The sequence below is a fragment of the Podospora bellae-mahoneyi genome, chromosome 6, assembly GCF_035222275.1.
Source record: "Podospora bellae-mahoneyi strain CBS 112042 chromosome 6, whole genome shotgun sequence".
NCBI lineage: Eukaryota > Fungi > Ascomycota > Sordariomycetes > Sordariales > Podosporaceae > Podospora > Podospora bellae-mahoneyi.
In genome coordinates this window covers 2,645,886-2,673,870 of record NC_085885.1, presented here as the reverse complement: position 1 = coordinate 2,673,870, position 27,985 = coordinate 2,645,886, and the positions used below count along the sequence as shown (strand labels likewise).

At 53.7% G+C, this 27,985-nt stretch overlaps 11 protein-coding genes across 11 annotated transcripts; 5 read left to right on the top strand and 6 right to left on the bottom strand.

The window, feature by feature from the left end:
* Nucleotides 1-87: 87 nt before the first annotated feature.
* QC761_606720 (uncharacterized protein) lies at nt 88-654 on the top strand (the record flags this gene model as incomplete). The annotated part of the gene is made up of 1 exon (XM_062881110.1): nt 88-654. The coding sequence occupies one exon, from the start codon at nt 88-90 to the stop codon at nt 652-654; it is 567 nt and encodes a 188-aa protein (XP_062729766.1).
* Nucleotides 655-3,947: 3,293 nt separating this feature from the next.
* On the top strand, nt 3,948-4,475 carry QC761_606705 (uncharacterized protein; the record flags this gene model as incomplete). The annotated part of the gene is made up of 1 exon (XM_062881109.1): nt 3,948-4,475. The coding sequence occupies one exon, from the start codon at nt 3,948-3,950 to the stop codon at nt 4,473-4,475; it is 528 nt and encodes a 175-aa protein (XP_062729765.1).
* A 2,744-nt stretch (nt 4,476-7,219) lies between these two features.
* On the top strand, nt 7,220-8,733 carry QC761_606700 (uncharacterized protein). Its single transcript, XM_062881108.1, has 2 exons — nt 7,220-7,724; nt 7,783-8,733. Exons 1-2 carry the CDS (start codon nt 7,530-7,532, stop codon nt 8,551-8,553), a joined length of 966 nt encoding a protein of 321 aa, XP_062729764.1. The 5' UTR covers nt 7,220-7,529; the 3' UTR covers nt 8,554-8,733.
* Nucleotides 8,734-8,758: 25 nt separating this feature from the next.
* QC761_606690 (uncharacterized protein) lies at nt 8,759-9,937 on the bottom strand (the record flags this gene model as incomplete). The annotated part of the gene is made up of 1 exon (XM_062881107.1): nt 8,759-9,937. One exon carries the CDS (start codon nt 9,935-9,937, stop codon nt 8,759-8,761), a length of 1,179 nt encoding a protein of 392 aa, XP_062729763.1.
* An 880-nt stretch (nt 9,938-10,817) lies between these two features.
* On the bottom strand, nt 10,818-12,807 carry cct1 (chaperonin-containing T-complex alpha subunit Cct1; the record flags this gene model as incomplete). Its single annotated transcript, XM_062881106.1, has 3 exons — nt 10,818-12,488; nt 12,557-12,642; nt 12,720-12,807. 3 exons carry the CDS (start codon nt 12,805-12,807, stop codon nt 10,956-10,958), a joined length of 1,707 nt encoding a protein of 568 aa, XP_062729762.1. The 3' UTR covers nt 10,818-10,955.
* Nucleotides 12,808-12,992: 185 nt separating this feature from the next.
* QC761_606670 (uncharacterized protein) lies at nt 12,993-15,772 on the top strand. Its single transcript, XM_062881105.1, has 9 exons — nt 12,993-13,528; nt 13,587-13,608; nt 13,662-13,688; nt 13,754-13,818; nt 13,878-14,019; nt 14,079-14,131; nt 14,185-14,259; nt 14,319-14,527; nt 14,581-15,772. The coding sequence occupies exons 1-9, from the start codon at nt 13,314-13,316 to the stop codon at nt 15,426-15,428; spliced, it is 1,656 nt and encodes a 551-aa protein (XP_062729761.1). The 5' UTR covers nt 12,993-13,313; the 3' UTR covers nt 15,429-15,772.
* Nucleotides 15,773-16,055: 283 nt separating this feature from the next.
* QC761_606660 (uncharacterized protein) lies at nt 16,056-16,993 on the bottom strand (the record flags this gene model as incomplete). Its single annotated transcript, XM_062881104.1, has 3 exons — nt 16,056-16,229; nt 16,289-16,832; nt 16,905-16,993. 3 exons carry the CDS (start codon nt 16,991-16,993, stop codon nt 16,056-16,058), a joined length of 807 nt encoding a protein of 268 aa, XP_062729760.1.
* A 111-nt stretch (nt 16,994-17,104) lies between these two features.
* Nucleotides 17,105-17,645, bottom strand: QC761_0095510 (uncharacterized protein; the record flags this gene model as incomplete). The annotated part of the gene is made up of 2 exons (XM_062873019.1): nt 17,301-17,645; nt 17,105-17,134 (listed from the first exon to the last, which is right to left on the bottom strand). Exons 1-2 carry the CDS (start codon nt 17,481-17,483, stop codon nt 17,105-17,107), a joined length of 213 nt encoding a protein of 70 aa, XP_062729759.1. The 5' UTR covers nt 17,484-17,645.
* A 3-nt stretch (nt 17,646-17,648) lies between these two features.
* QC761_606650 (uncharacterized protein) lies at nt 17,649-19,660 on the top strand. Its single transcript, XM_062881103.1, has 2 exons — nt 17,649-18,720; nt 18,780-19,660. The coding sequence occupies exons 1-2, from the start codon at nt 18,287-18,289 to the stop codon at nt 19,378-19,380; spliced, it is 1,035 nt and encodes a 344-aa protein (XP_062729758.1). The 5' UTR covers nt 17,649-18,286; the 3' UTR covers nt 19,381-19,660.
* An 840-nt stretch (nt 19,661-20,500) lies between these two features.
* Nucleotides 20,501-22,156, bottom strand: QC761_606640 (uncharacterized protein; the record flags this gene model as incomplete). The annotated part of the gene is made up of 1 exon (XM_062881102.1): nt 20,501-22,156. One exon carries the CDS (start codon nt 22,154-22,156, stop codon nt 20,501-20,503), a length of 1,656 nt encoding a protein of 551 aa, XP_062729757.1.
* Nucleotides 22,157-25,002: 2,846 nt separating this feature from the next.
* QC761_606630 (uncharacterized protein) lies at nt 25,003-27,983 on the bottom strand. The gene is made up of 2 exons (XM_062881101.1): nt 27,560-27,983; nt 25,003-27,505 (listed from the first exon to the last, which is right to left on the bottom strand). Exons 1-2 carry the CDS (start codon nt 27,656-27,658, stop codon nt 25,412-25,414), a joined length of 2,193 nt encoding a protein of 730 aa, XP_062729756.1. The 5' UTR covers nt 27,659-27,983; the 3' UTR covers nt 25,003-25,411.
* Nucleotides 27,984-27,985: the final 2 nt, after the last annotated feature.

Here is a 27,985-nt window from a genome sequence, read left to right as displayed (position 1 = left end):
CAACATGCCATCCCACAACAACCCCAACAACCCATAATCCCCCTCGAACCCCCACCCCCCAACTTCGTCATCAACTCCCGCGCCGCGATGCAAGCCACCCTCGACGCCTGGACCCTCCCGCGAGGCTACTCCATGCGCATCGCCGGCGCAAAAGTAACCGGCAAGCGCAAAGTCCGCTGGGTCTGCTTCCGCGGCGGCGAAGCCCGCCACCACCGACCCCCAGTCGACCCCTCGGTGTTTGTCAAGGCCAAAGAGGAAGGCAGGCGGAAGCCCACTACCGATAGAACGTCCAAGAAATGCGGCTGTCTCTTCAAGTTTGAGGTCATCGAGACAGCCAAGGATTCCGACGTCTGGGTGCTACATTACCCCAACGAGGAACATAAAGTCCATAATCATGGACCGAGCACCGACACCAGCGACCCGAGGGCGAGGAAGCTGCCGGATTTCATGAGCGCTGAGGTGGACGGCTGGTTGAGGGAGGGGAGGTTGGTGAGCCAGATTCAGGAGGAGCTTAGGAGGAGGGGGTATGTCAATGTGTTGAATACGGATTTGTATAACCGGAAGAGGTTGTTGAAGAAGGAGGAGAGTCAACAGCAGCAGCAGGGGAATAATGCGCAAGGGGGTGGGCAGACCGGACAGCAGGTTGTGGGGTGAGCTTTTACTCGTTCATTTCATCTTTTTTTCTAGTTTTTTTTCTGGAGTGCTTCAGAAGGAAGTTTTTGATTGGTTTGTTTCCCGGAGCTATAAGAAGGAATGGAAGGGCATTTTGATATCCGATCTGTTGTTTTTCTCTCTTGTCTTGAGGGAAACAAAGATCACACGGGGCTAAAGGGGGGGCGGGTCATGATCTACGACGTGATGACAAGTTTTGCTCGTTTCTGAGGCTAGATTACCTAGGTATTTAGATTGAAAGGTAACATGACCTTTTTCCAGCTACAAACTCACTTCTTCATTGAGGTTGAGTTGTGGAAGTGAACAAGGGGTGCCCAAGAGGACCCCTGAGCGAGAATAGGTCTGGGGAGGTTGAGGTTGAAAGGGTGTAAGTTGAACTGAAGGCACCGTCCCTCATCTATGTTTTGCACGGAACTTCATGGGACATGTTGCTTATTGGCTAACTACTTGGTGAAGGGCAGACGTGTGAGCATGATGTAGAAGACCCGACGTGATTGACAACAAGGCTAGGTTTCGATTGTGCACTACACCACTAACAAGACCCCATTTACATACCACCCGTCCCATGATAACAGAGGTTCCCTCAACGCGGACTTGATCAGATGAACCTACACCTCTAGAAGAGGTCAATACGACAGGCATCGTCCTCTATCAGTGAGCCCACATCCCATCGTACCTTAGGGTGGCCTCGGCTCCCCGATGCTGCAAATCAGAATGCAGCTGTTGGCAAGACAAGCGTTGACATGGTGACGTTGATGTCCGGGGTGGGGTAGGGCAGGGTGATCGCCCCAGCGATCAAGGATTGGATGGCACTTTTGGCACACTGCCGCACGAGACCTCTGGCCTGGGCGGGAGTGTTGTTACCCAGCACTGCAGTTGATGTGCTGGTCCATGCCGTCAAGCGAGTGGGGGACGAGAACCCAGCCAGCGGCGTGCAAATCATCAGTCTGGAGCGAGCCCGTTCAAGACGGGGGCCAGCTCGGAGGCCGTGACTGAGTCCTCCCATTTGATGGACATTGTAACGAGCCAGGTGGGGTCACTGCCGGTGAGGTAGCTTTTCTGAATGAGTAGCTTGCTGACATCCTGAAGACTTTTGTTCAGCTAGCCGTTGGAGTCACTCGGCGAGGGCTCAAACCACAAGAAAGTCGATTGGCCCTGAAGCCGTAGCCGCCGTGATCTTCAGAGCAGGGTCTTTGCTTATGGCTCGGGCGATGCAACTAGGAGCAAATTGAGTCATTGTTGATGTGATGCAAGAGAGAAGTGATCTGGAGATGTCTGGTCGGGAAGGGAGGCCAGAGAATCAAACGAGAACTCCTGCTTCATATACCTGATATCTGATTCTCTGAAGTCTTGGAAATTCACAATATGAAATTCATGTTCAATTGCCTGATTTCCAGCCGCCTCTGATACCCCCGCAGCCAAGAAGGATTGATGTGTGCATCGTTGGGCTCTAATATCACCTCATACTCTGCTAATCCAGATGGCTCGCTGTCACAAATCAATCACAGATCAGGAAGTGGTGACAGTTGGAGTTGGAGCTACTTTCTGTCCATCACTGAAGCCCAACATATCCCATGCTGGAACCATGATTCCGGAGCACACACTCGGCTGAGAAGATGCAACGCGGTGAATCGGGTCAACATCCCGTCATCACACCACCTCATATGTATGATCATGACAAAGCTCAATTCGACACCTAATTCCCACCTCGATTCAGCGTTGTTTGTCTCAACACACTCGCCTTCCCAATACTCCTGCCGGATAGGTAGAATCACCAGTCATCAGCCAATCGTGTTTTTAATGTATTTGCAAATCCTACTTCATCAATCAAGAAATTCCGGCCCCTGCAGGAATATCAGGTATCAATTTCCCCCCCCCCGAGGTTATTCATTATAATACCTGAGAGAATCGGGGTTTGAAGAAGACGGATGAAATGGTCGGCTGGGGAACAAGTCTCATACATACTCTTGGCGATCAAAATTCTCAGATGCCCAAGCTCTTTCATTCCCCATGAAGCCGCGACAAATCCTATGAATTTACTTTTACCGGATTTCTTATCGGCGGAAGCCCGTAATTCATAATGTAGATTAGTGGAATAGCCCTGATAACTATGTCGTGTTGAAGTTCCCGTGGAAAGTGGTGATGAGAGAGTCGGGGAATTTCCTGATGGCACTATGAAGAAATTGACTTGAATCCACTGCGACCCTCCATCACGTACCAACTTTTTCGGATCTTGTCCTCTGATCTCTCTCTCTCTCTCTCTCTCTCTCTCTGCCTCTGAGCCATATGACACACCCCTCTCGACCCAATGTCAAGTTGAAAGAGTCAACGTCCCTGACCAAAGCCAATCATGTCTCTCATTCTCGGCTCTTGTCACTCAGTTCTCTGATGCTACACAACTGACTCAAGGCTTTAGACAATTGGCTACGTCTGTAAGTAGGATAATGACAGAAGAAATCCCCAGCTGCTTTGTGGACCATTTGTGAGCAAGCTTTATGTAATCTCGCACAGAAAACCTGCCAATTGCGTCTTTTTTTTTCAGAGTTGCCGACCTAACGTCATTTTTTCTACCCAACAACAACAACAACAACAACAACCATGCATGGCTGCCATAGTGCAAGGATCAACAGCGGACGGATCTGCGTAAAGTGCTGCGATAGAGAATCAGCAGTGAAATATTGTCATTGTGGCTGGCTGCAAAGTCAAACAGATTTAGATGTTGTCGTGATGGTCGATCTTGAAATAGAACTTGATGGCTCAGACTGGGAGATGGTAGGCTAGGCGGTGCCAGATTGTCTCCTCTGAGTAAATGTGGCTCGCAGACCAAGTGGTAAGGAGTGGTGATGTTAAAGCACCAAGCAGTACGATGGCGGCCAACAATGTCAAATAAAGGTTAGGTCGGAAGCTGTCAGTTGATGAACTGGTCTCCTTTGGACAATACGCACCACGGGTGAGCATCAAGCCAAGTGTTGAGGGGAAGATTGTGGCTTGTTCTCAGCCAGCCCGAATTCCTGTAGACGCGGACTATGGGTCCACTTCTCTTTCCAATAGTCCGAGTTGGTCAGCTAGTGTAGGAAGAAGAATGAAAAGATGGTGTGAGAACTCTTGCGAGGGACGTCGAAGTGAAAAGGAAAAGAGCCTGGTCCGATCTCATTGGTAGATAATGTTAATTTGTCAAATTTTTGTGGAGCCATGTCACTGACAGTAGAAACAGTGGAAAATTCTTCGTATCACCAACCAATCACCACAACCACCACAACCACCACCCATTAGAAATGACGACTCGTCTTCCACAACTATCAACCTCCCCCATTCGTCATCCCTCTTCATGCTGCTCCCTCTCGCTCCCATTACTCTCCCTCCTCGACACCATCCTTCCTCCTCCTCCCAGTCTAGCCCTCTCAATCGGCTCCGGTCCTGGCCTCTTGGAAGCTCTGCTACTACACCACTACCCGGCCCGTTCCAATAGCGTTTACGGCGTGGAGGTCTCGGCCCCAAAGCCAGTTAACGTTTTTCTTCCCGAGCAAAACACCTTGACAGTGACAGGAACATGGGCAGTGGTTGACAGTGGCTTGCTGAAGGAGGCGGGTGCGCTGCTGTTCGTCTACCCCAGGCAGCCCTCCTTGGTAAAGGCTTATCTGGAAAGGTGGGAAGGGGAAATCGTAGTTTGGATCGGGCCTAGGGCAGACCTGGAGGAGTTTGGGCCAGTATTTGACGAGTGGGCTGTCGACAAGCAGGGGGAGGATATGGGGAAGGGTGCCGTCGAAGCGGGGGAGGGCGTGTGGATTTATCGGAGGGTGTGACTGTGTAGAGATATATACCCACCCGGCCTACCCTGTGGGTAGGATATCCTTTTGGTTCCACAGACTGACTGCGCTGTTGGAAGGTGGGATGGAAAGCGCGGATGATATGGAGCCAGGTTCTTGTAGATGGTTAACATAATCCAGTAACATTTCACGTAGCTCTCTACCGTCGAAACAGTCTCGACCTGTCCAGGCAGGAGTCCCACAGGACGTCGTCGGGGCTGGTGAAGCCGCCGGCTGGTTTGGGGAGGACACGATTGGGCATGGTTGGTTCTGCTCTAGGTATGTGCCGTGCTGTCACCAGCCCCATGGGAAACGACAGGACTGAATACTAGGTAGCCGCCTTATCTCAGTCAGACAACATTTCTCCTCCCCCAGGTGGTTTCAACAACTAGGTACAACTGCCACCCAGCGCATTCCGTTGCATGGTGGGAAGAGTGACGTGGAAAGAGTGACTTTCGGAGCAAGGCAGGTAACCTGCAACTCAAGTCAGTTCTTGCAAGAAGGCCAAGTACGTAACTGGGATCACTTAGCTACCTTCCTTTCCATATCGACACCTCAGCTATCTCGGTCATCTCGGCCATGTTCCACTATTGCTTCTCAACAAAGCAACGTCTCTCCTTCCACAACAGCACAAACTTCCCATTTTGCTCACCTCCATTCTGCCACTTCAATGATGTCAAGGCGATTACGGTTGCAGTCATGGAAGGTGCAGATTCGAGGTGCTGTTGGCTTTAAAAGACCATTTCCCATCCATTCTGTTGAATTTTCCTCTGTTCTTCTTGATTGGGTCTGCCAATCAACAGCGAAACAGCGTTATGCCCTCATATCTCGACCTTACGGCACGGCAGTGCCTCTGGCTACTTGCTCAGTACCTTGGCCCAGGACTCCTCGCCTTTGTCTCTGGTCGTATCTTCGAGCAGTGCAGGTATCCTCCCGGCTATCTTGATGTTTTGGAGCCTCTAGCCAGGGGGTAGCGGTTCTTTATCGATGGTATTGTCCCGAGCTTTCTCGCACTCCTCTTGAGGGCTGTGTGGATAGCTTGGTGGTCCTCTCCCCGCGAGGGGGCAGTTGGATGTTGAGCTTACTTAGGTGTCTGGGAAAACTTTTGTACCCACGCCGTTCTGCTCTTGCTTGTCCGCCCAGTTTCTCGGTGCTGGCTGGTATTACTATCTCCAGTTAGCTCAGCACTTGTTGAAACCGCTGATGCAACCAGAACTCGTTTTTTTTTCCACTTTGATCACCACTCCGTGGGGACAAGGGGAAGAAAACTGCCTTGTGCTGTTCAACTATGAACAGGGGATTTTCACACACCGATGACGCTAGTTTCGCAATCTTGATAAGCAAGGCAGTGAATGCAAGTTCACCAACGAGAATGAGGTTTCAGAATGCAATGTTCCAGTCTCGTATCCTCGATGGAGGTCATCGAGCGTTTGATTGATCAACATGGCGAATCTTCCTGGATTTTTGGCCGTGATTTGATGAGAGTGTTGGAAACGGAAGAGGAGGAGCAAGAGATATTTATAGTTGGAGCTGGTAGTACTATCGCATATTGCAAGACTGATGCTATTCATGAAATTGCAAACTGCCTGAGCAATGTGTCAAGTGGAATATTTCTCAGAATTTTGCGGCTTCATGATGGGCACATAGCTCTTTGTGTGATTTACATTTCCAGCTGCGTATCGGGACGCTCCATCTGCCCTATCAAAGGTGTTGTCAAATTCCACGCCCTAGTGATGCTGAATGGCAACGGGCGCTTAGACGTAGGGATCTTGAACTGCGAGAATACGGGCAATGACAGCGGCATGAAGCTTCTCGGAAAAGACATAATGACGAAGTGAAACTCCATGGATAGAACACAATCTACCAAGTAGAGGTGCATCTACTTCCCTCTAAGCAAAGCCTGATACAAATCCAGATTCGGCTGGAGCTCACTCGCCTGAAGCGGCTCTTCTAAGGGGATCCTTCTGCGACCCCCTCCAGATCCTCGTACCCGGCGCCCGGCGCGCTATAGAGCAACCCAACTCTCATCGCTGGCGCCAGACTTCTCACTGGACGTTTGTTTTAGGGGCCACGGGGGAGTGAAGCTTGATTATCCTGGCTCTCGAAGGAGAAGGCGCATGCCCATGTTCTCCCAACTTGTGGCCCCAAGCTTCATACCTTATGCGGCGACGTCATTCTCAGTGCATTCAAGAGGTGCTTGTGTACTTCGTCAAAATACATATGATACAGCATATGTCTGCCTAAATCCGGTGAGAGCATTCTTTTGTACAACATCCACGCTGTCTTTTTCGCGCGTAACACCTTGACTCTACACTCTCTGTGACCAAATGAATTAGGAGTTTAAAACAGACGACAGACTTTGTCTCCTTCCCTTAAGTTGCAAAAGTCCGAGTTTCATCTCCAGTACAGATGCCGACAGGAACAGCCGGTGGCAGCAGCCAAGTCAATACAAAGCAGTTGGACGCCTCAGCCTCTTGATATTCGGACGTGGCTTGCTGACTACTAGCTCTGACCGCTGACGTCCTCCAATAACTCTATCCGTGACATCGTAAAAGTATAGATCCTTACCTCACGCTAGCGTATCTAATAGGGCAGTCCAGCCGAGTGCGGTGGTGTAACCACAAAACTTAGGCGCTCAGAAAATAGCGTCGGGTACAGTTAGCCGCGCCAATTGCAACGCTGGTTATCCACATACATTTCATGCTTGTGCTAACCAGGACTTGCTTCCCCCTTGGGAATAGGGGCCACCGAGACCAAACCCGCTGGGGAACGGAGCCATGGATTACTCACGTTTGCCAAATACCTACCTAGGCACAGTTACGGCCCACGGACCAGACTACCGAGTGCCACCGTCCCATTCGGTAATGAGATCATAACCGGTGGTGTGCGTTGACTGCTTAATTATAGCTGAGTGATCTTATTGGGGGGGGGGAGGGGGGAAGATATGCAAGGTACAAATATCCCAATATCCGCTCACCCCAAAAAGATTTAGTTTCTGTTTACTATACACCGTGGTCTGTCTTCTCACCTCAGTCATACCTAGGCATCACGATGTTGTTCAAGTCCCTTGTCCTCCTCGCGGGTACCGCTGCCGTGGCCCACGGTGCGCCCTCCGCTCCTGGTGCTAATGACATCCCCCGTGATGTCCTCACTCAGATCTCGTCGTGGGGATCCAACCCCACCAACCTCCAACTTCACCTCTATGCCCCCTCCAACTTGACCGGCAAGCCAGCCATCATCCTCGCTGTGAGCACCCCCTCCCCTTGCTAACTCCCCATTATCTCCATGCTAACACCCCTCCAAGCTCCACGGCTGCTTCGGCTCCGGCCCCTGGCACGCCGAAATGACTTCCCAATTCCAAACCCTCTCCTCCTCCCGCAACTTCGTCGTCCTCTACCCATCCTCCATAAACGACAACAACTGCTGGGACGTTGCCTCCCCCGCCTCCCTCACCCGCGACGGAGGAGGTGATTCCACCGGCCTAGCCACCATCGTCCGCTGGGCCACCACCACTTTCAACGCCGACCCCAAGAAGGTCTTCATCACTGGGTCATCCTCAGGTTGCATGATGTCCAACGTCATGGCCTCGACCTATCCCGACCTCTTCTCCGCCGTGTCCTGCTACAGCGGCGTCCCAGCCGGCTGTCTCGCTGGCTCCCCTGGCAGCAGCCCCATCAGCGCCGATCAGACGTGCGCCAACGGGGGGATTAGAAAGACGGGGGAGGAATGGGCTGAGGTGGTGAGGGGGATGGCGCCTTTGCCTGAGGGCAAGGGCAAGGGGAAGGGCAAGGGTAAAGGGAAGGGGAACCAGGGGTGGAAGTATCCCAAGGTTGCTACCTGGCATGGGGATAATGACTTTTTCGTGAACTATTTCCACAACTTTGAGGAGCAGCTTGAGCAGTGGGGGGCGATTCACGGGGTGGAGTTTACCAGGAATGAGACGAATGTTCCGGCGGCGGGCTACACCAAGATGGTGTATGGGGATGGGACAAAGCTGGTGGGATATTCGGCTAGTGGGGTGGGGCATGTGGTGCCGCAGTTTGAGGCGGTTGATCTGGAGTGGTTTGGAATTTGAGGAGGATCTTGTTGAGGCGTATGAAAAAGAATATAACGATTCCCATGCTCTGAACAGATATATGTCGCTCGTATGGAGACAAATTCGATGATGTCAGAGTGCCTTGAGAGACCACGTACGCGATATGTTGCAAAATGCAAAATATATCCCGTAAGAAGTAGGTAGAGAAAGAAAGATCGCTTCCCGTAACTGAAACCCACAACCTTCAACACCAAGCATACTTCTCGTTAGCCACCCAGTCCACCTCCTCCCCCTCCTCCTCCCCATACCACATCAAACTAGCAATACTCTCCTTATCCCTTTCAACAAACTCATACTCAACCCCAATCTTCTCCACCAACCCCCTTACCAACCCCGTCGGATTCCACATCTGCACATCATGGCTCCTCCACTCGTCCGCCTCCGCCCGCGCAATGCCAACAATCGCTTTAAACCCCTCGATGAGCTCCTCCTCAGCCGTATTCTCCTCATCCTCCACCACCACCCTCAGCACATGCAACGTATTCCCCTCCGTCTTCCCCAACCCCCCATAATACCCCCTAGTCCAAACAGCCCAGACCCTCCTCCCCTTCTCCCCCGCCACCGCCCCCCTAACCTCAGGCGTCCTCCCAAAGATATGCTTCGTCATGAAATCCTCCCTCATCAAATGCCAAAGCAGCTGATCCAACTCCGGCGCCAAAGCAACATGTCGCTTTTTCCCGCCATCCTCCTTCGCCAACCCGGCCAGTCGTTCCTTTAGCAACCTCTCATCAACGGCGCAGAGCTCCGCCAGCTCATGATACCCAATCGTCTTGACCCCTTTCCCTCGAGGCGACCCGGCAGCGGACGATGGCGTCCAAGAAACATGACTCGACGGAAACGGCGCCCACCCATGCTTGGCATAGAACCCCTTCCCAATATCACTATACAACACGCTAAACACCACCGGCCTGTCCTCCCCGCCGTCTTGCCAGGTCTTGAGCCGTTGGCCCAGGTCAGACATCATTCTCGAGGCGTAGCCTCTGCCTCTGTACTTTGGGTCGGTGAAGACAGAGGCGATGCCGTGGGCGACACCCTCGCGGACGGAGCCGGAGGGGGTGGTGTAAAAGGCGCGTTTCTTGATGGATTCGCATGATGCTAGGATTGGTCTTTCCCCTGAGGGGGATGGGGGGGAGGACAGAGTCAAAAGCCAGTGGGTGATGCCCCCGTTTTTGGACAGGGGCACGGTGGTGAGGTAGGCTTCTCTGTCGAGGTAGTCTTGCAGGGTTAACGCGGGGCCCCATTTGGGGTGGGAGAGGGTGAAGATTTTGGGGAGTTCGGAGGGGGTGGGGTTTGTGAGGGTGATTAAAGGGGAGGAGGATTCGGGGGAGGAGTCGGGGGAGGAGTCGGGGTTGTTGGAGCCCATTTTGGTGATGGCGATGAGGGCGAGAGTGAGATTGAGATGTGGGTGAAAGCTATCGCCGGAATAATCTATCCGAAGGGGTAAGATCAACCAAGCAGGAATGTGCTGTGTTCAAAGAAACAAAGAAAGGGGGTAGCAGAAGAGCACCAGCCCCTGAGATCGAACAGCAGCAGCAGCTGGCCAGAAGCTTAAATCAAGTCATCAATTGACGAGTCGCAAAAAAAGGGGAACGGAAACCCGGCCAAAGTGGATTAATCATTGGTTCGACAAACGTTTGCTTCCATTGATACCCGTGGCTTACCGATCCGGGCTCCGCAACGCCGCACGCCGGCACCGGGCACACCCCGCCCCGCCCGGTCCCCCCTCGACCTACCGCACTTGGCAACGCTCACAGCGCTAGAAAAAGACTAGAAGGCTAGTGATCATACGGGGCTATCTTGTCTCCTCAATCTACAATTGTATCGGGATTTGTTTTCCTCTTTGAGAACTAAGAAACAGTTGAGCTTCAAGGTGGCACAGCATCCCGTCCGTTTTGAATCCTGTCCCGGTCGGTACCTTTGGCTCTTTGTTGCCCATTGGTCGAACCACCGATCAGCACCTCAAAGAAGAAACCCTCCGCAAAGACAACTCAGACCATCTGACCTGCCCAACCCCAGAAATTTTACGTCACAAAAGACTCTTGCCAACTTTGCTGTTTGCTGTCTCGTCTAGCGGCTGTCATCCAGCCGCCGGCGTGACTCCCCCTCTGTACCACAGCGGATGAGGGGCCGCGCTGGGCTTTCGGTTGTAAGCCGACGGTATCCGGCCCGGCACCACCTCCGTCACCGCACCAGCACCGACCGCCAAACCCAGTTCTTGAGATATGATATGATAGGAGAGGTATGATATGTCTCCAAAGGTAGATAGCAACAGGCAAAAAGACTGCTCATCCCTTCATTATATGTCTTACGGTGTTTTTTTACACTCAAAACCAAGTGTCAAGCAGAACTAAAGGTATCTAACTTTTTTCTCTTCCCTTCCTCTAATGATCATGTCCGTCATGTCCGTCATCCGCTGGAGCCTCTGGGTCGAGCTTGATGAGTGTATCAATACGCATGATGCTGATGCACGCCTCTACGGCGCTCTTCAGCTGTCTAATCTTGCTCATGCTTGGCTCCATGACGCCGTTCTTGATCGAGTCCACGACCTTGCCCTTCATGAGGTCAAGACCATAGTTCTTGTACGCCTTCTTGCGGGCAACTGACTTTTCGTCCTCGTTTGCCTCGCCATCCTGGATGCGCTGCGACAGCGCGTGTCTCGACCGCAGCTGGGCGACGAGCTCTGAGGCGTCCTTGGCCGCGTTGACGGCCAGGGTCTTGGGAATAACAAGTAATGACTGGGCAAACTCGCCAATGGCGAGCTGCTCGCGGGAGCCGACTGTGCCGGCAAACTCTTCGAGGTAAATGTGCAGCGCAGTCTCGACGGCACCACCGCCAGGGACAAGGCTGCCACTCTCCAGCGTCCGCTTGACGGCGCATAAGCTGTCGTGAACGGAGCGCTCCATTTCGTCGAGGGTGAACTCGTTGGGGCCACGGAGGATGATGGAGGCCGAAGAGTGAACCTTGGTGCCCTTGACCAAGATGCACTCGTCGTCTGAGATGCGCTCCTGTGAAACCTCCTCGGCGTGACCAAGATAGGAGGCCTCGAACTTCTCGTCACCATTCAAGTCTGAGAGGGAGCTGAGCATGGTGGCGCCGGTGGCTCTGGCAATGCGGCGGAGATCCTCCTTCTTGCACCGACGTACAGCCATAGCACCGCGTTCAATGAACAACTTTAGGCAGAGGTCATCGATACCCTTGGTGGTAAGGATAACGTTGGCGCCGGCCTTGAGAATCATTTCCACGCGTTCCATAACCATGCCCGCTTCTCTTTGCCTGATCGCCTCGAGCTGATCGGGGTCGTCGATGGTGATTTGCACGCCGAGCTTCATGCGCTCCTTCTGAAGATTCATGTCGAGAACGGCAATCTTGGCGTCTGTTATCCGGGTCACCATGGCCTGGGAAGCGACAGTGCAGTTGAGCGCATACCCTTTGACCAAAACAGACTCGAGAGCACCCTTGCCGTGGGCCTTGAGAATATTAACAGCCTTGACCGGGTACTTGGTCTCGCCCTTGTTGCTCGTTGTCTTGACAGCCTGCATAGCATCCACCACCATGTTCGCGAAAAAGTCAGAATCGGCGCCGATGATCTTGCTGCTCATGGAAGTCTTGGCAATGTTGATCAGAGACTCCCGCCCGAGCTTGTCGACCTTGATGCTGATGTGCTCGTTCATGTACTTGACCGCCTCTCTGAGGGCCAGACGGTAACCTGTGATGATGGTGGTAGGGTGTATCCGGTTCTTCATCAGCTCGTTTCCTCTCTTCAGCAGCTCGGCCGCAATCAAAACGACCGACGTTGTGCCATCGCCGACTTCCTTATCTTGTTGGTGCGCAAGGTCGACGAGGATCTTGCCGGCGGGGTGCTCGACGTCGAGTAAACTGAGGATAGTCGCGCCGTCGTTTGTCACCGTCACATCCTGTTTGTCCTTCGTGTCAGGGGGATGTTGCGGTCAGTCGGCGGGGCGGGGCAGCAGCAGGCACTCACACCGATATCATCGACCATCATCTTGTCGAGGCCGCTGGGGCCGAACGAGCTCTTGACGACATTGGCGATGGCTTGCGTAGCAAGAACTGCAACGGTGGTCAGCATGGATGATCGAGCTTCGGAACAGCTCCCCGCTGTATAGTGGGTGACGAGGCCGACTAACCGTTCTGGTCGCGGATTTCAGTGCCGGAGATCTTTGTGCCTCCCAGGAAGAGGGTGCCGTTTCTCGGCTGCTCAAACATGGAAGCCATCGCGATGTATGTATGTGTGCGGTGTTGACGGTGTCGAGAGTGGCGGTGGGGATATGGGGGATGGAGGGGTGGAAGGAGGAAAGGGGGCGTTGGGTCTCTGTTGACAGGCTCCAGGCACAGTCGGGACTCGAGCTCTCTTTCGTCGTTGCCCTGCAAGGCGGGCTCCTAGCTCAGGAACTTTTTATCGGAGGTGCAGATAATCCCATCCCGGTCTTGAGCTCCAAGGCAGCTCTGTAATTGGCTGGGTCACTGGCATGCCCCGCTAAAAAGTCTACGGGCCTGGGCCTGTTCCCGCCGTTGCTATCAGAAGGAGGGGTATCCGTTCCATGGTGGGGTAGCCACCTCTCTGAAAACTCCCAGCCGTCCGGACACCTGAGACCGGTATTGACTCAACCTCGCCGTCGAGAGTCACGCCCCTTTTTTTCTTCCTTAAAAACGCGGCTCCATCTTGACCTCTGAACGTTATACTCACCTCAGTTCACTTCAACAAGCGAAAAGGCGTCACCATGGGCGACTCTACCGAACAATCCAAGTCGGCGTTGAAGAAGGCTGAGAAGGCCGCGAAGATGGCAGCTCAGAAAGCTGAGAAGGCGGCCAAGCAGGCTGCCCTGCCAATCCAGAGCAAGAAGGACGACATTATTGGTATTACCGCCAAGAAGGGGGAGAACTTCAGCGCCTGGTATCAAGAAGTTGTCCAGAAGGCCGAGATGGTGGAGTACTAGTGAGTGGTGAAGTTCCTTAGCTTATCTGTGAGAGCTATGGTTCTAACACATGGACAGCACCGAGATCAGCGGTTTCTTCGTACGTTGTGCTCTAGGCTAGTCTTCCGACAGAGTTGACTTAAATGCTTTTAGGTCATGCGTCCAAACACCATGTACATCGTGGGTCAACCCTTATCTCAGCTTGCCAAGCCTGTCTTTTTGACGAGGGACTGACTGTTGCGCAGTGGAATACTATCCGAAAATGGTTTAATGAGCGCATTGAGGCTGCCGGTGTCGAGGAATGCAACTTGTTCGTCTTCATTTCTGTCCCGGCATCGGGTTGCGAATCTTACTAACACCACATTGCAGCCCCATGTTCCTCAGCTCTACATCACTGCAGAAGGAGAAGGACCACGTTGAGGGTTTTGCCCCAGAACTCGCATGGGTCACCAAGGCTGGTGAGAAGGACCTCGAAGTGCCAGTTGCCGTTCGCCCAACTTCCGAGGCGGTGGTACGTTGAGCGCTCCTCGCAACGCTGGGTCAATCAGATGCTGACGGAGATCTGAAAAGATGTATCCCTACTACTCCAAGTGGATCAGGAGTCATCGTGATCTTCCCCTGAAGTGAGTTTAAACTCATTCCAAACATTCTCGGCACTGCTAACCCCAAGCTCAAGGCTCAACCAGTGGGTATCAGTTGTGAGATGGGAGGCTAAGCAGACAGTGCCCTTCCTGCGCGCAAGAGAATTCATGTAAGGATCTCATAAAGCGGCACCAAGTTTGACAATGCTGACCTGTAACCCTTCTCAAGGTGGCAAGAAGGCCATACTGCTTTCGTGTCAGAGGAGCAAGCAGGAAAGGAAGTTCTGGAAATTCTCGAGTTGTATGCCGGTATCTACGAGCAACTGCTCGCAGTGCCGGTCGTCAGAGGCAAGAAGACCGAGGCTGAAAAGTTCGCCGGTGGCTACTACACCACCACCGTTGAGGGTTACATCCCAAGCAATGGCAGAGGCATCCAGGGTATGTACATCAATAGCAAGCTGTGTCTATGTGTTCAACTAACGCAACATCAGGTGCCACAAGTCACTGCCTTGGCCAGAACTTCTCCAAGATGTTCGACATCACTGTCGAAGACCCCGCCAACAAGGGCCAAAAGATTCACGTCTGGCAAAACAGCTGGGGTTTGTCAACGAGAGTGATCGGTGTCATGGTCATGATCCACGGTGATGACAAGGGTCTTGTCCTCCCACCACGCATCGCTAAGACCCAGGCCATCCTGATCCCCGTTGGGTTGACGGCTAAGACCACCCCAGAGGACAAGGAGAAGCATCTCGACCGCATGTATGAGTTGCTGGCAATTCTCAAGAAGGCCGGCGTTCGCACCGAGATCGACACCCGCGAGGGCTACACCCCAGCCTGGAAGTTCAACGACTGGGAGATGAAGGGCGTTCCCGTCAGACTTGAGTTCGGTCCCAAGGATGCGGCCAAGGACGTTGTCTCCTTCGCCCGCCGTGACACCGGCGAGAAGGGCACCATCCCCATTGGCGAGCTCACCACCAAGGTCCCGGAGCTCCTCGAGACCATCCAGCAAGACATGTACAACAAGGCCGAGAAGACCTTCCGCGAGCATCGCGTCAAGATCACCAACTGGGACGAGGTTGTCCCCGCTCTCGATGCCAAGAACGTTGTCATCATCCCCAGCTGCTTGGTCCCCGCCTGCGAGGACAGAATCAAGGAGCTCACTCGTGGCGAGGATCTTCCCGAGGGCCCTGACGGCCAGAAGGTGCCATCTATGGGCATGAAGTCACTTTGCATTCCCTTTGAGCAGCCGGAGGGTCTGGTCAAGGGTGAGACCAAGTGCTTGAACCCAGAGTGTGGTCGCCTTGCCGAGTCTTTCTGCATGTTTGGTCGCTCTTACTGAGTAATCTAGAGGGGAAGGAAAACAAAATAAATCGATTCTTTGTCGTTCACGGGGGTAAGCAAAAGCCTGTTAGCGGAGATGATCAAGTGCTTGGGCAGAGGACAAAAGCTTCCATTTTGCAGAGTGGAGGATAACGGAAGGGTTATCTTTTAACGGGGTTAGGAGTCGTGGTTTAGCTGGAGGGAAAGCGATTCTGGCTGCTTAGCTCGATCCCTATTCTTTCCCTAGGCAATAGACAAAGCATCGACCATTCATTTGCTCTTCTGGCGTTTGTGATGTGCTGGTTCGGGCGGGCATATAGAACAGAGGGCGGACAGGGTTTATGACCCTGATGAACATGGCGCGTCAAGTTACTTTTGAAGTGTCAGTTATTTCGTACATGACGTGTATACATACAAGCAAAAGTTTAAAAAGAAAGATACATGAATCGCTAATTCGACACATACTTGACCTATACCCAGAAGCAAATGGACCCTCACCCCCCTCCCCTGCTAGGTATCAAATCTGAGGTTCCCGCGAAACGCCTGGCTCGCCCTCCCAGAAAATACAGACCACCACCGCCCTAACCGCAATGAATGTGAAACTCTTTGAAACGTAGCCAAAAATATGCAGCTCCAGCAGGTGAGCCTACCAATCAGCCGCCCATCCATTCTCCTCCAAAAAGTCGCTACAAGCCTGCTTCAAATCCAAGTTTGGCCTGAGCTCGCTCGCCTGAAGCGGCTCCCTGGTAAGCGGATCTGTCTGTGACCTCCTCAAGTGCTCCAGAATAGCAGCTCGTTCGTACGACTTGCCTGTTTTGGTCTGTTGTGCCCTTTGTCAGCCCAGTCAAACCCCCCAATCTGTCAGGGTGCGGAACTCACAATAACAGGATCAACCATGAACCCAAAAGTAATATCATCCACCGCCCAATCCGGCACCTCCCTCCTCCGTTCCTCCTTCTCCCTCGCCTTCTCAAAAACCTCCCTCACCCGCCTCAGCTTCTCCTCCCACTCCCTCGTCAGCTCCTCCGCCTCCTCCCCAGAGAGAACAACAGCCTCCTTCTTCTCCTTCCTTAACAGCATCAGAACCTCCTCTTCCAAATCAGCCGTCTCCCTCCTCCGGCGCTTCTCCTCGTAATCCCACTTTTCTTTCTTACACTTTAGCACCTGAGCGGTGATGTTCCCAAGAGACTTATCATTCGCCGCCACACACAGCTTGTGCGCCTTGTACGCGTGCTCGAGAGCGTCCGAGTAAGCGCGGAGGGCGAGTTGGGCTTGGGAGAGGTAGTAGTGCGCTTTGAGGTTGTCGGGGGAGAGGCCGAGGCAGGATTCGCAGTCTGAGATTACGAGGTCCCATTGGGAGAGGCGGAGGCGGGCCATGGCGCGGTTGGTGTAGAGGGTTGGGTTGGTGGGGTCGAGGTTGAGGCTAAGGGGGGAGAAAGGTTAGAAAGAAAGGAAGGGGGGAGTTGGGTGGATATGGGCCGTGAGCTGGGCGTACGCTTGGGAGTAGAGCGCGTCGGCGCGGGAGTATTCGCCTTTTTGGAAGTGGCGGTTGCCTTCCTCGCGGAGGAGCTGGGATTTGGACATGGCGGGTTTGGGCTTTTGCGGTTGTCGGTGGGGATCGAATGGAAGGTCTGGAAGGGGATAGGTAGGTAGCTCTGTAAGTGCTGATGGGCGCTGTTGTAGGGCTGATCAAGCTCAAAAGGTCTGGGGCGTTGTTGCCAAAAGCTGAGGGTGGTGTCAGGCTGGTAGTAACACAGGTTCTGGGGAAAATAACTAGTATTGCAAGTCAGTAAATCGTGTAGTTATTGTCAAGTTACATCATTTTGAAAGTTAAGAGGCCCGTTAACTAGGTGTTGAGGCGTGGTTTGAAATACGATATGGGTTGACTGACTTTTGCAGTTTTGGTCACCTGCCCACAGGATGTAACACGAGCAAGAAGCAGACAGTTAACAAGGCCAGCTCGACGGTGAATGATATCGCGGCTCCGGAGCAAGCAAAGCAAGCAGCGGACACACCCCACGGCGGGGAGGTCCTGCCTGATGAGGGCCAGCGGGATCGGGTGAAAGCGGGGCATGGCTGAAGACCCCCCGATCTGTCGATTTGTCAAATGGGAATCTTCTGGAAGCCGAGCTCTCCACAGGAGGCCCAGCTCGGGGCCGTCTCCGAGTCTGGAGCGTGGGAGTTGGCCATTCTCCGGCGGTGTCCGGTGAACCTGATCACTTCTTCCGAAACATTTGTTTCGACTTCCGCAGAAAGACCGGCATGATCCGAAGGACCAGAGGTTATCAACCACCCCTTCCCAACGCGGGGGCCAAGGTCCGGGCCCGGGGCTTACCCCACCTCCCCACTCCGCACGCACGCCGGCTCAGCTCCAGCCTTCCCCGCATTCCACCACGATAAGGCTTATCACGATGGCCTCCCTATGGTCTCCCTCCCGCTGTCTGACCTTTCCGGAAAGCCAGATTCCGTTTCACATGGCAAGATGGCAAAAAATGTGTCCAGTGCTACCCTACCTACCACACTTCCCACGGAGGTTTTCGCGTGTTCACGTGTCCTCCACGTTGAAGTTGACAGAGCACATGCTTAACCGCGCCAGTCAAGATTGACAGCTCGCATAAATGCACCAGTCCATGCGTCTAAGTTGCGTCTGAGTACCGATGTGACATCTGGCCATCCAATTGGGTTGCCTCCGTCTGCACCGGTCGATAGGCTACCAGGTAAGTCGGATGTTAGGCAGTAGTGGCAGGCGGGGGAAAAGTTGCGGTCGGTGAAGGCGGGCATGGCCCGGAACTTAAAACGCAACGTAACCTTACTCCCATGTTTCTTTCCTTTTTGTTGTTCTTGTGCTCGCAGATATCCTGTAATTGAAGGCCCATCATGAGACGACAAGAGACACCAGAACAGACACAGGACACCATGGTGGCCACCACCTTAGCCCAGGACGACTCCCCGTTCTTTTCCCTCCTGCCACCGGAGATTCGGGAGTTGATCTACCAGGACATCTGGAGCGAGAGTGGTTCAAGGCAACACATATACAAGGACAACGACAGGTGGTCTCATGTTCCCTGCGTGGCAGACTATTCCACTGGAGATACTCGTTTTGAGAAGTTCACCCAGAGCGCCAGAGGATCGCAGGAGGAGTACTACTGGGTGAAGCGGTTGAAGTCGGAATGGTGTTATCATTGGTGCTGCGAGCAGTCGACAGCCAAATGGCACAGGGCCCAAAACCCCAACGACTCGTGGAGGGAGGAGAATGTCGGACATGCCGGCCCAAGCGGCTTCATGAACCCCATGCTGGTGTGTAAGAGGATGTATGTGACCTTCACCACTGATCCCCGCAGTCCCCTAAACTAACAGTCCACGCCACCAGGTACCGCGAAGCCCTCCCCTCCCTCGTCGCCAACACCACCTTCGTCTTCACCGACCTCCTCGAAGCACACGGATGGCTCTCCCTCTACGGCGGCAACCCCGAAAAGCTCCCCATTCGCTCCCTCGAAATCTGCATCCTCACCACCCAGCTCATGACCGAGCTCTACTTCCCAACCTCGGAAGAAAACGAAGGCCCCAACCCTACCTTTGGCCACGGCAACAGCAGCAACGGTCGCAACGAGGACTCCCACCCCGGCATCACGATGCACTCCAACCCCTGGCAGCGTGTCTGCGACCAGCTCGCCCTCCTGCCCAACCTGCACAGCCTCCACATCTGGTTCCACACGAGGGACCTCCGGGACTGGCACAAGCGCATGAGCGAAACCCGCTTCTTTGCCAAGCTCTTCAACATCAAGGTCAAGGACAGGAACCAGTTTGTCTTGGCCCTCCCGGACCTGCCCCTCAAGCCAAAGCGTGGACTGCCCAGCCACCACTTTTTTGAGAACGAGACCCTGGAGGGCGCACCGTTTGTGGTCGAGAGGGGACCGAGACCGAATAATTGGCGAGTGCATCTGATGGCTTCGGGGTTGAGGGGCCCATGATGTTTCAGCGAAAAGCGTTTTGAGGAAAACTAACCATGGGCATTTTCTATCTAGGTTACTGGAAGAAGCTATATTCCGGACTCGTATAAACAGCTGGTCCTCTCTTGGCCCAGAAGCAGGAGGGCGTATTTTCCTTGAAATTGCCAGAATGTGGGGGCTCGGCGGATCAAGCTCAAGCGTCTAGCTGGAGTCGTGTGCTAGGTACTGTTGACATGAAGCATGATTAGACATCACATCATTTTTTGGCGGGAAGAAAAACCTCAAATTCAGTCAAGTCTTGGTACAACTCGTATTCTACAGCTCCCATCGTGTACTCTGATCGCCCCCCCACCCCCACTTGGATCAAAGAACACTCCCAACCAGAGTTCAACAAAACAAGAAAGCCATCAACAGGCCACACAAAAGTAAGGAAAAGAATATCTTTAAGCTTGTACGTTTCCCGCACAAAGGGCAGGTCGTAGTTAGGTATCCACCAAAAGAGAAAAGGTCCAAAAGAGAAAAGGTCCAAAAGAGAAAAGGTCCATAGCATAGTTCCAAAACAAGGTCCAAAAAAAGCTTCCAAAAAATACCTTTCTCCAATAGAGAAGAAAAGGTCGCAAATGAGTGACTTGAAGATCCCCGGTTTTTTTTAAAAAAAAATGAAAAAAAGTTCATCCCCACCCAAAAACATGAAGAAAAAATGCCACACCAAGGTCCCCTTAACGCCATCAACTCCCTTCCCAGAAGCAGATACATAAAACACCCCACCCTCCGAAAACCCATAACTTGGGCAAGGCATTTACACCGTTGCGTGGATCAAGATACAGCCAGTCCTCCTCTCCTCCTGTCGTTCCTTTCCCCATCGTCACTTGTGTTTCTCACATGATGCGGTCCTGCTGCCAACGACAGCACTGCAACCATCACAAAGCACCTCCATTCACGGCCGTGGTGGCAACCTCGACCCCCTCCTCCTCTCCACCATCTCCCCAACAATGCCTCTCCCTAGGCCTCGCCGGAAACCTCCTATACCCTCCCCTCACCCTCCTCCCCACCGGCACCTCAACCTCAAACCCCAACCCCTCGGGCCATGCCAACCAGGTACATACCTCACCATCCTCCCCTCCCCGCAGACAAAGCCCCCCTAATAAGCCTGTCCAGGCGCCGGGCTCAACCCCCCCATCTGCATCTCATACTCGCCCCCCCCTTGCCCCCTCATCGTTCCAATCCCACCACTCCCACCACCCCCCGGACTGGGACTGACCCCCTGGTTCGTCGAGTAAAAACTCCCCGGGCTCTCGGACCTCTCCGCGCTCTGCCAACCTCCATTTTGTTGCTGCCCCGGTGGGGATGGAAACCCCCCCGTGTTATTCCCATTCCCACCCCTATTATACCCCCCCTGGGGCACAACCCTCGGCCCGTTCTGCGCCGGCCTGGGCTTCACCGGCCGTGTAGACAAGCAAGTCCTCGGCACAACCCCCTGCTGCGACCGATCAAGCCTAATACACAGAGCCCAGCCGTCATCATACTCGTGCAGCAACCGCACCAGCTGTCCCGCCTTGAGACCTAATTCGTCCTCGAGAGTGGGCTTGAAATCGAGCTGGACACGATGCACAGTTGAGTTTTGGGGCCCGCCGGCAGCGGCGATTTCGGCTGCTGATGTGGAGGAGGGGACCATAGTTGAGGGGGACATGGAGTGCATGCTGTATTCTGTTCCTGCTGGGGATGCCGGGCCGGGGGCGTATAACGGGGATGGTGGCTTCGTCAGGTCCAGTGGTTTGGGCAACCCCTTATTGTGATGGTTGATGGACGTCTTGCGGGTTAGAGGCTTGGAGCCGGCGCCAAAATCGGGGAGGTCAGTGTCCTGATCTATTGGGGATACTGGCTCTGGTGTTGGAGAGCGGTTTTTGCTCGGGACGGCAGGGAACTCTGGCGCGAGGGTAGACACCGGGCTGACGGGCTCGTTGTTGTAGTTCCTGGTGGAGTGGCTGTCGTGGAAGGGGTTGAGGGAGTAAACACTCCCTCGGGTGCCAGGGCGGTTGTCCCCGGTGGGGGTGGTAGACTGCATCCTGTGGCGCTCCCAAGCTGAACCCCCTTGGTTAGGACGATTCAACGGCGACAGAGAGTTTGTCGGGGAATGAGACGGGCCGGCGGGGTTGACGGTGAGTTGGATACCCCTAGAAGCCCTCCGCTCGGGGTGCCCGCTAGGAGCCAAGTTCTGCCACAGTTGAGAAACCGGACGGAGGCTCAGTCTGGGAGCCGCGCTGGGGGCAGCAGCAGCGGGCGGGCTTCTCGATATGGCTGCGCTGTCGGAGAAAGGTCCGTGGATCTTTTCATCGTCCTCGATCTGCTGGCGTCTGCGGGCTTGCTTCTTCTTGCGCATGCTCATTATCAACCAGACCACCACGAAGAGTACTAGCACGCCGGCGAGGACACCCATTGCGATGCCAGCTTTGACCGCGACGCCCACGCCTTCATCGGCGCTGCCAGTGTTGGTGTTCGTATCCTGTGTCGGTCTGGATGATGGCGTGCCTCGAGAGGTTGACACCTCCGGGGTGACGCTAGGTGCCACGAGGGTTGAGGTCACTGGCGAATTGTCGATGATGATTCTGTCGTTGGGGGCGTTGGTCACTGGGTCGATCTGGTCAGGCAATATCGCTTCCTGTCTCCCCTCCAGGCCTCGCAGCTCGATATGTGGTGTCTTTAGTGGCTTCTCCTCCGCTGTCCTCGTAGCCGGCGCCGCAGCAATGACTGCCTCCACCTCTACCACATCATTCCTCATCCTTTCTCGTGCTGTCATCGTAGCTGTCGTCGCACGGGGTATCTCTGGTAAACTTCAACTTCTCGTCCAAATCCCGAGCGTCTGTCCTAGATAATAATAAATAAAGATGGGATCGCAATGTCCCGGCGATGGTGTTGGTGTCCTGTGTCAAACTGGCTTGGGAACACGGCAACGGGAAGAGAATGAAGGGGTCGGTAGCAAACAGAGAGTCTCTTGCAAGGGAAGGTAGAGGGCGGGTGAAAAGAGGAAGAGGTGAGCGTTCGCTGGCGTCAATCTCTGCGCATCATGGTCAGGATTCACAACATCCACGACAGCATGCCCGGCGACAACAGGACGGCGATGTCTGGTGGACAGAGACGGTGAGGTGGTAGGACGAAAAGCGGGAATGGGGGATGCAGGAGAAGGGAGGGCGAGAGGGAAAGAGGAGAAGGCAGCTGCAGTCAGAATGACAGCCAAGACCAGCCCAAGAGCGGCAAGGTGGTGGTGCTGTTGAACGGTGTCGCTGGGAATGGAGAGGGGCGGCCGGGATCAGCGAGATGCTCGAAAGGAACGCAGGCTGTGTGTAAGGCCAAGCCGCGAGCTTACAGGGTCACAGCGATGCAAAAGGGAAGGGTCTAACGAGTTGCAGTTTGCTGTGCCTCCCCTTGTCCCCCCTTCTTGGGATCGTCGCTACACTGCGCCGTTTTCCTGTTTTCCCATCCCTTCTCTCTATTCTCTTCCGATCTGCTCGTATCACGGTAAAACCATTCGATAATGTTTCGTTTCATCCAAACCACGTCTGGATCATCAAGCTCCACGAGCTCTCGTTGCTTGTTTCTTCTTCCCCTACCCCAACGCATGGACCCGTCCAACCTTTCAGGGACCGCATTTTCCTGATTGGCGGGCCGCAGATCAACCCCTGAAGCGAGATTGTCCACCCGGATACCATTGGCTGGTAAAAACTGCCCGCCGGGGTATTTCGAGGTGGAGCCAACTGCTCGTCTTGATCCGCTAGGACTATTTTGGCATCAGCCAAAAACGCCGCCCCCCACCAACTGGCCGCTGTCGTTCGCCGTCTCTTGATGCCTCGTGGAAAAGGCTTCCATTCTTCTTTCGAGAATTCCTTTTTCTGTGTGTGTGTGTGTGTGTGTGTGTGTGTGTGTGTGTATATGTGTGTGTTGTTTCGGTTTTACCCACCACGTGTTGCGCTGCTGCTGCTGTTGCTGCCACCATCCTGCCGCCCATGCGAGATCCCGATGGGTGTTTGCATTCTAAACACACAACTGGGTGGGTGAGGGCAGCACAGGCGACTCGCTCGTCACACGCAGGCCAAGCAGACGGTGAAGGTGAGAATGCAGCGCCTGTCTGCTGTTGGATCACCACTTTTGACCTTTCTCTCTCTCGTCGCCCTCTCTGTCCATCTTCTCACCAAATTCCCGTGGCTGAGTTTCCTCTCCAGTCCATCAGGTCCCAAGCACCATCGGAATTTCTATTCTCAGCTTTCTTCCTGCTGCTGACCCTTTTACGCCTCACCAAACACCCAAGAAATTATTCACTCCGTTCTACGCCGCAAACCAACCCACCACTGCTAACCAACACCCCTAATATATTACTACATAACAACGGGCCTCATGCACCCCCTCATTCTAGGCAATTGATCAACCATTTCCCTCCTCATATGCACAATTTTACATAACCACCTGCAAGTTGATCACTTTGATCCTTAAGGGCAACAAGAACTTGACCTTTTGTTTAAAAAAAAAAAGAAAAAAAAAATTCTTCCGCACTGGCTTCCCTCCAGACTGTGCCGCGATCTTGTCTCCTGTTGTGGTTCTCTTATCAGAATTCAATTCCCATCTCGGAATTTTTGATGGGTGGTGGTCGTTGATAGTGGACTGTTGGTGTGGGCCGGCCGCTAACGTTTCACCCTTTTCCGCGCCGTTCAATCCTCTTTCTCCACGCGCGATCAGCGGAGCACTTTCAGGGTCCCCCCGTTTCTTTTGTCTCGGCCGCCGAGCCCGAGAGCACCGGCCGGGTCGGCGACCTGCGACCGTGAGGGCCTTGTCTTTCTCCATTTGTAGGGCGGTAAAGCCGTGGGGAAGATGAGATAAGATTGCAAGGTGACGCCATTCCGAGATCCGAACAGCATGGGGTTGGTGTTGAAGCTGTTACCATCAATGGCGATATCTGTCTTGAGAAAATGCATCAACGCGATGAGATCACAACGCTTCGATGGTTCATCAAGGTTTGCTATGGTTGATCTTCCTTTCATTGACGGTTATTCCGATGCTTGAATGTCCAAGATATTGGAACTCCCCACATGAGAATTATGCATCGTCAACGATGGGCATAACCCTGGAATTTTGAACAACTACCCACATCAATATTATGCACCAATAAGCCAAGTGATCAACATCTGATCCGAATTGTAAACCATACCGAGGTGATCCATGACGCTGAAACGGGGAATCACGGCAAACCCAACTCCTTTCCACGCCTCTATGCCTCGCCGCAAAGCCATCACGGCGTAAAACAAAATGCAACTGTCACGGGAGCATCAAGCTCGGTGTATTTCACCTCCAGCTTGCCACCCTCAGCGGCGAAGCAATACGCTACCGTCCCGAAACTGCTCGCGACCTGATCTCCAATCCACTAATCCATCAACCTTTACGAGACGGTCTGGTTTGTTTTACAGTACTCTTCATTTTGTCTACCTCTGTGCTGGTATCATTATAACAAGTAGTCCTACATCCCATAGACAGTGCCTTTTTGCTGAACCGAAACACCATGATGCACCCGGCTCATCCGCCCATCCATCCTTGCTACACTATGCAAACAAGCAATCCTCCCCCTCCTCCTCTGCTGTACACACTAACCACTCGATGGGTGGTATCCCTATGGCTCGAAATTCCCGAGTCTAGCAATAAAAAAATGCTGGGAAAAAAAAACCCCCATGGTAGACGACTCATCCGCCAGGTCCATCTTGTGCGTTCCACACGCGCTCATAACTTGAGCAAAAGTCGACTATTGGTGTAAGTCGGCAATCGCTCCGCCGAGTTCCAAAGAGAAACCCATATTTTGTCGTGGAGCACTTGCTCAAAGACGATGAGCCAACCTCTATACCACGTCCTACCCCTCGACAACCAACAAAGGAGGCGGTCGTTCGATCAGTTAGACGTCACGTCGAGACTCGGATCGGTCGTTCGCCGATCCTTCCTGACTGTCAGTCGAGCCTTGCTGGCCGTTGGCCGCGTTTTGCTCGCTCAGAAGCCTAGCATAGTGAATGGCACGTACCTAATGCTGCCAGTACTGATTCTGTTGCTGTTGCGGAGCTTGCTGCTGAGCTTGCGTCTGAGCCTGCTGCTGACCTCCATTCTGCTGGGCCTGGTGACCAGCTTGACTTTGGTAGCCCTGCTGGGGATAATAAGCAGATTGACCTTGATAGCTCTGATGAACCTGCTGCGGAGCCTGTTGCTGAGCCTGTTGCTGAGGCTGCTGCCCGTAGGCACCCTGCGCCAAATTATGGAGAATCGCAGCTGCGCCGGCCCAGTTCGGCGGCTGGGTGTACCCAGTCTGCTGTTGGGGAGGGGTTGGGGACGGAGCCGCTGGAGCATAACCGTACCCCTGTCCCTGGGCCTGGGTTTGAGCCTGCGGCCAGGCGGGATAGTTAAACGTGAACCCACCCGTAGGAGGCTGCGGCTGTCCGGGAATGGGTGGACGTGGTGCCTGCTGAGCAGCTGAATAACCGTGCGGCGGAGGGGGGAAAGGAATAGCTGGCATGCCGGGCCAGGCGCCTTGGGTAGGAGCTGGAACGGGTGGGAATGGAGGGCGGACATGTAAGCTGTAGGGAGAAGGGCTGCCGCTGGCGGAGAAAGCTGGCAGAGTTGCGGATGTTGCGGTGGAGACATCAGTCGAGACAGACGAATGTCTCCCATGACCAAAGCCGCGAGGACCCCCTTCGTTGTCGCGACCGCGGAAATTGCCTCTGAAGCCGCCCCTGCCACGGCTGTTTCCTCGATCACGGAAGCCATCATGACCACGATTATCGTCACGGCCTCGATTGTCGAAACCACCATGCTGATTGAAGTTCAGCTGGTCGCGAGCCGGACTCGGGGGCCTGGGAGGTAAACCAAATCCAGGGGGTCTGGCCAATGGACGGTAAGGCCCATCGTCGTCATCATAATCGAGCGTAGCTGTTGTCGCAACGGAGGAGCTAGGAGCATGTTGGGCGCCCCAGCCTGAACCTCCGCCTCGACCACCACACTTTCCGCCGTGACCGCCACCGCGACCAGTTCCTGGTTCAATCCCGAGCTTTTTCTCGCGGTTCGTTCGCTTCTGCAGCTTATTGTTCCGCTTGTACTCTTGTTCCTTCTCGTCGTCGGAGAACTCCATCTCTTCAGGAGCAAGCTCTTCATCGTGCACGTTGCTCGCATCCGTGTACTTCGCTTGCATAAGCGGCTTGGTGAAAACAGAGTTGGCATGCCTCGTTGAGAAGAAGATGGGCATTCCAACTTCCAGCCCAAGCTCTTTGATCTCCTCTTCGTTGGCGAAGCCCACCGTATACTTGGGATCTCTGACGTTGCCTAACACATCAGCCAGGGCACCAATGACGGTGCGGTCTTCCTTGCACAGTACAGTGCCGGTGTCTAGAACCTGCTCTGCAGCGGACTTGCAGGATTGGATGACAAGATTGGTCTCGACAATGAACTGAATCTGACCCAAAAGCTCAATCTTATCCTCGGGGAGAATTTGAACATCAGGCTTGGGGATCACCTCTTCAGGCTTCTCGTTTTTGGATCGGATTGGCTCTGTAACGCCTCGAGACCCGTTCACATCACCATCATGCTCGAGAGCCATCAACATCCGGGCGGTTTCCTCGACGCCGAGAATTGGATAGTCTTCATCATCTGAGTCATCATCTGAAGAATCGGAGCTTGAGGACTCATAGGGTGAAGAGTCAATCTCCCACTCTGGATGCTCGCCCTCCTCTTGCTCTCCATCTTGGACGGGAGTCTCGTTTGTCGTATTTCTGATGGTCTCTGTAATATCAGTCTCCTGTGTTGTAGCCCTGACTGTGTCGTTGACATTGACATTGCTCTCCGTTGTAGTGACAGTCGCTGGAGCAGTAACAGATTCCTGGGCTTTAGCCACCATGTCTTTGACATCATTCTCGGCAGCAAGAGCAGCCTCAAGCGCGTCAGTAACGTCTGGGCTGCCTGGGACATCAAGATCTGTGGCCTTCATTTGAACATCAACAGACACCACTCCTTTTGTGCTGGTTTCTGGTTGGTTGGTGATGACAGGTTCTTGGACATCGAGATCCATGCCCTCATCCGGGCGAGCAGAGGCCTCAACCACTGGAGATAGATTCTCCTGCTGCTTTTCCGACTGCAGAGCAACATCAGCCAATTGTACTGTGAAAGTCTGAAGAGCAAAACTTACAACGATAGGAGTGTTTTGGGTCACCTCACTGGCTGGCTTCTCTTCAGCTTGCCCCTGGCCAAGATTGAGGCCGGGGATCTGCATAGAGGACCCTTCCATGCTTTGTACTCCCTGAATGGAAAATGTGGTGAAAAGAGGGGGGAAGTATATAGGGTGCTGTAGTTCGGGGTGAAGTAGCTTCACAGGCTTTCCGATCGATCAATACTCGATAAGGCGACTCAGGTGCGATAAGAAAGTCGTGAGGGCGATGATATCGAGATGGCAGAGAGAGGAGATATTTCGACGTGAAAAGAGTCTGATCTGACAAGATAGAAAAAAAAAAGAAGAGATGAACCAAATATCCTATTCCGACCAGAGAAAAGACTGCTCAAAACCTCTGATGAAGTCGCAAAGGTTCTCTGATGGCCACGCAAAAAAGTCTGGATC

Coding starts and splice junctions, on each gene's coding strand:
- QC761_606700 (XM_062881108.1), top strand. CDS start 7,530: ATGTTGTTCAAGTCCCTTGTCCTCCTCGCGGGTACCGCTGCCGTGGCC. Junction 7,725..7,782: donor AGCCAGCCATCATCCTCGCT/GTGAGCACCCCC, acceptor CACCCCTCCAAG/CTCCACGGCTGCTTCGGCTC.
- QC761_606670 (XM_062881105.1), top strand. CDS start 13,314: ATGGGCGACTCTACCGAACAATCCAAGTCGGCGTTGAAGAAGGCTGAG. Junction 13,529..13,586: donor GCCGAGATGGTGGAGTACTA/GTGAGTGGTGAA, acceptor ACACATGGACAG/CACCGAGATCAGCGGTTTCT. Junction 14,260..14,318: donor CTGCGCGCAAGAGAATTCAT/GTAAGGATCTCA, acceptor ACCCTTCTCAAG/GTGGCAAGAAGGCCATACTG.
- QC761_606650 (XM_062881103.1), top strand. CDS start 18,287: ATGAGACGACAAGAGACACCAGAACAGACACAGGACACCATGGTGGCC. Junction 18,721..18,779: donor ATGCTGGTGTGTAAGAGGAT/GTATGTGACCTT, acceptor CCACGCCACCAG/GTACCGCGAAGCCCTCCCCT.
- QC761_606630 (XM_062881101.1), bottom strand. CDS start 27,658: ATGGAAGGGTCCTCTATGCAGATCCCCGGCCTCAATCTTGGCCAGGGG. Junction 27,506..27,559: donor CCCAAAACACTCCTATCGTT/GTAAGTTTTGCT, acceptor GTTGCTCTGCAG/TCGGAAAAGCAGCAGGAGAA.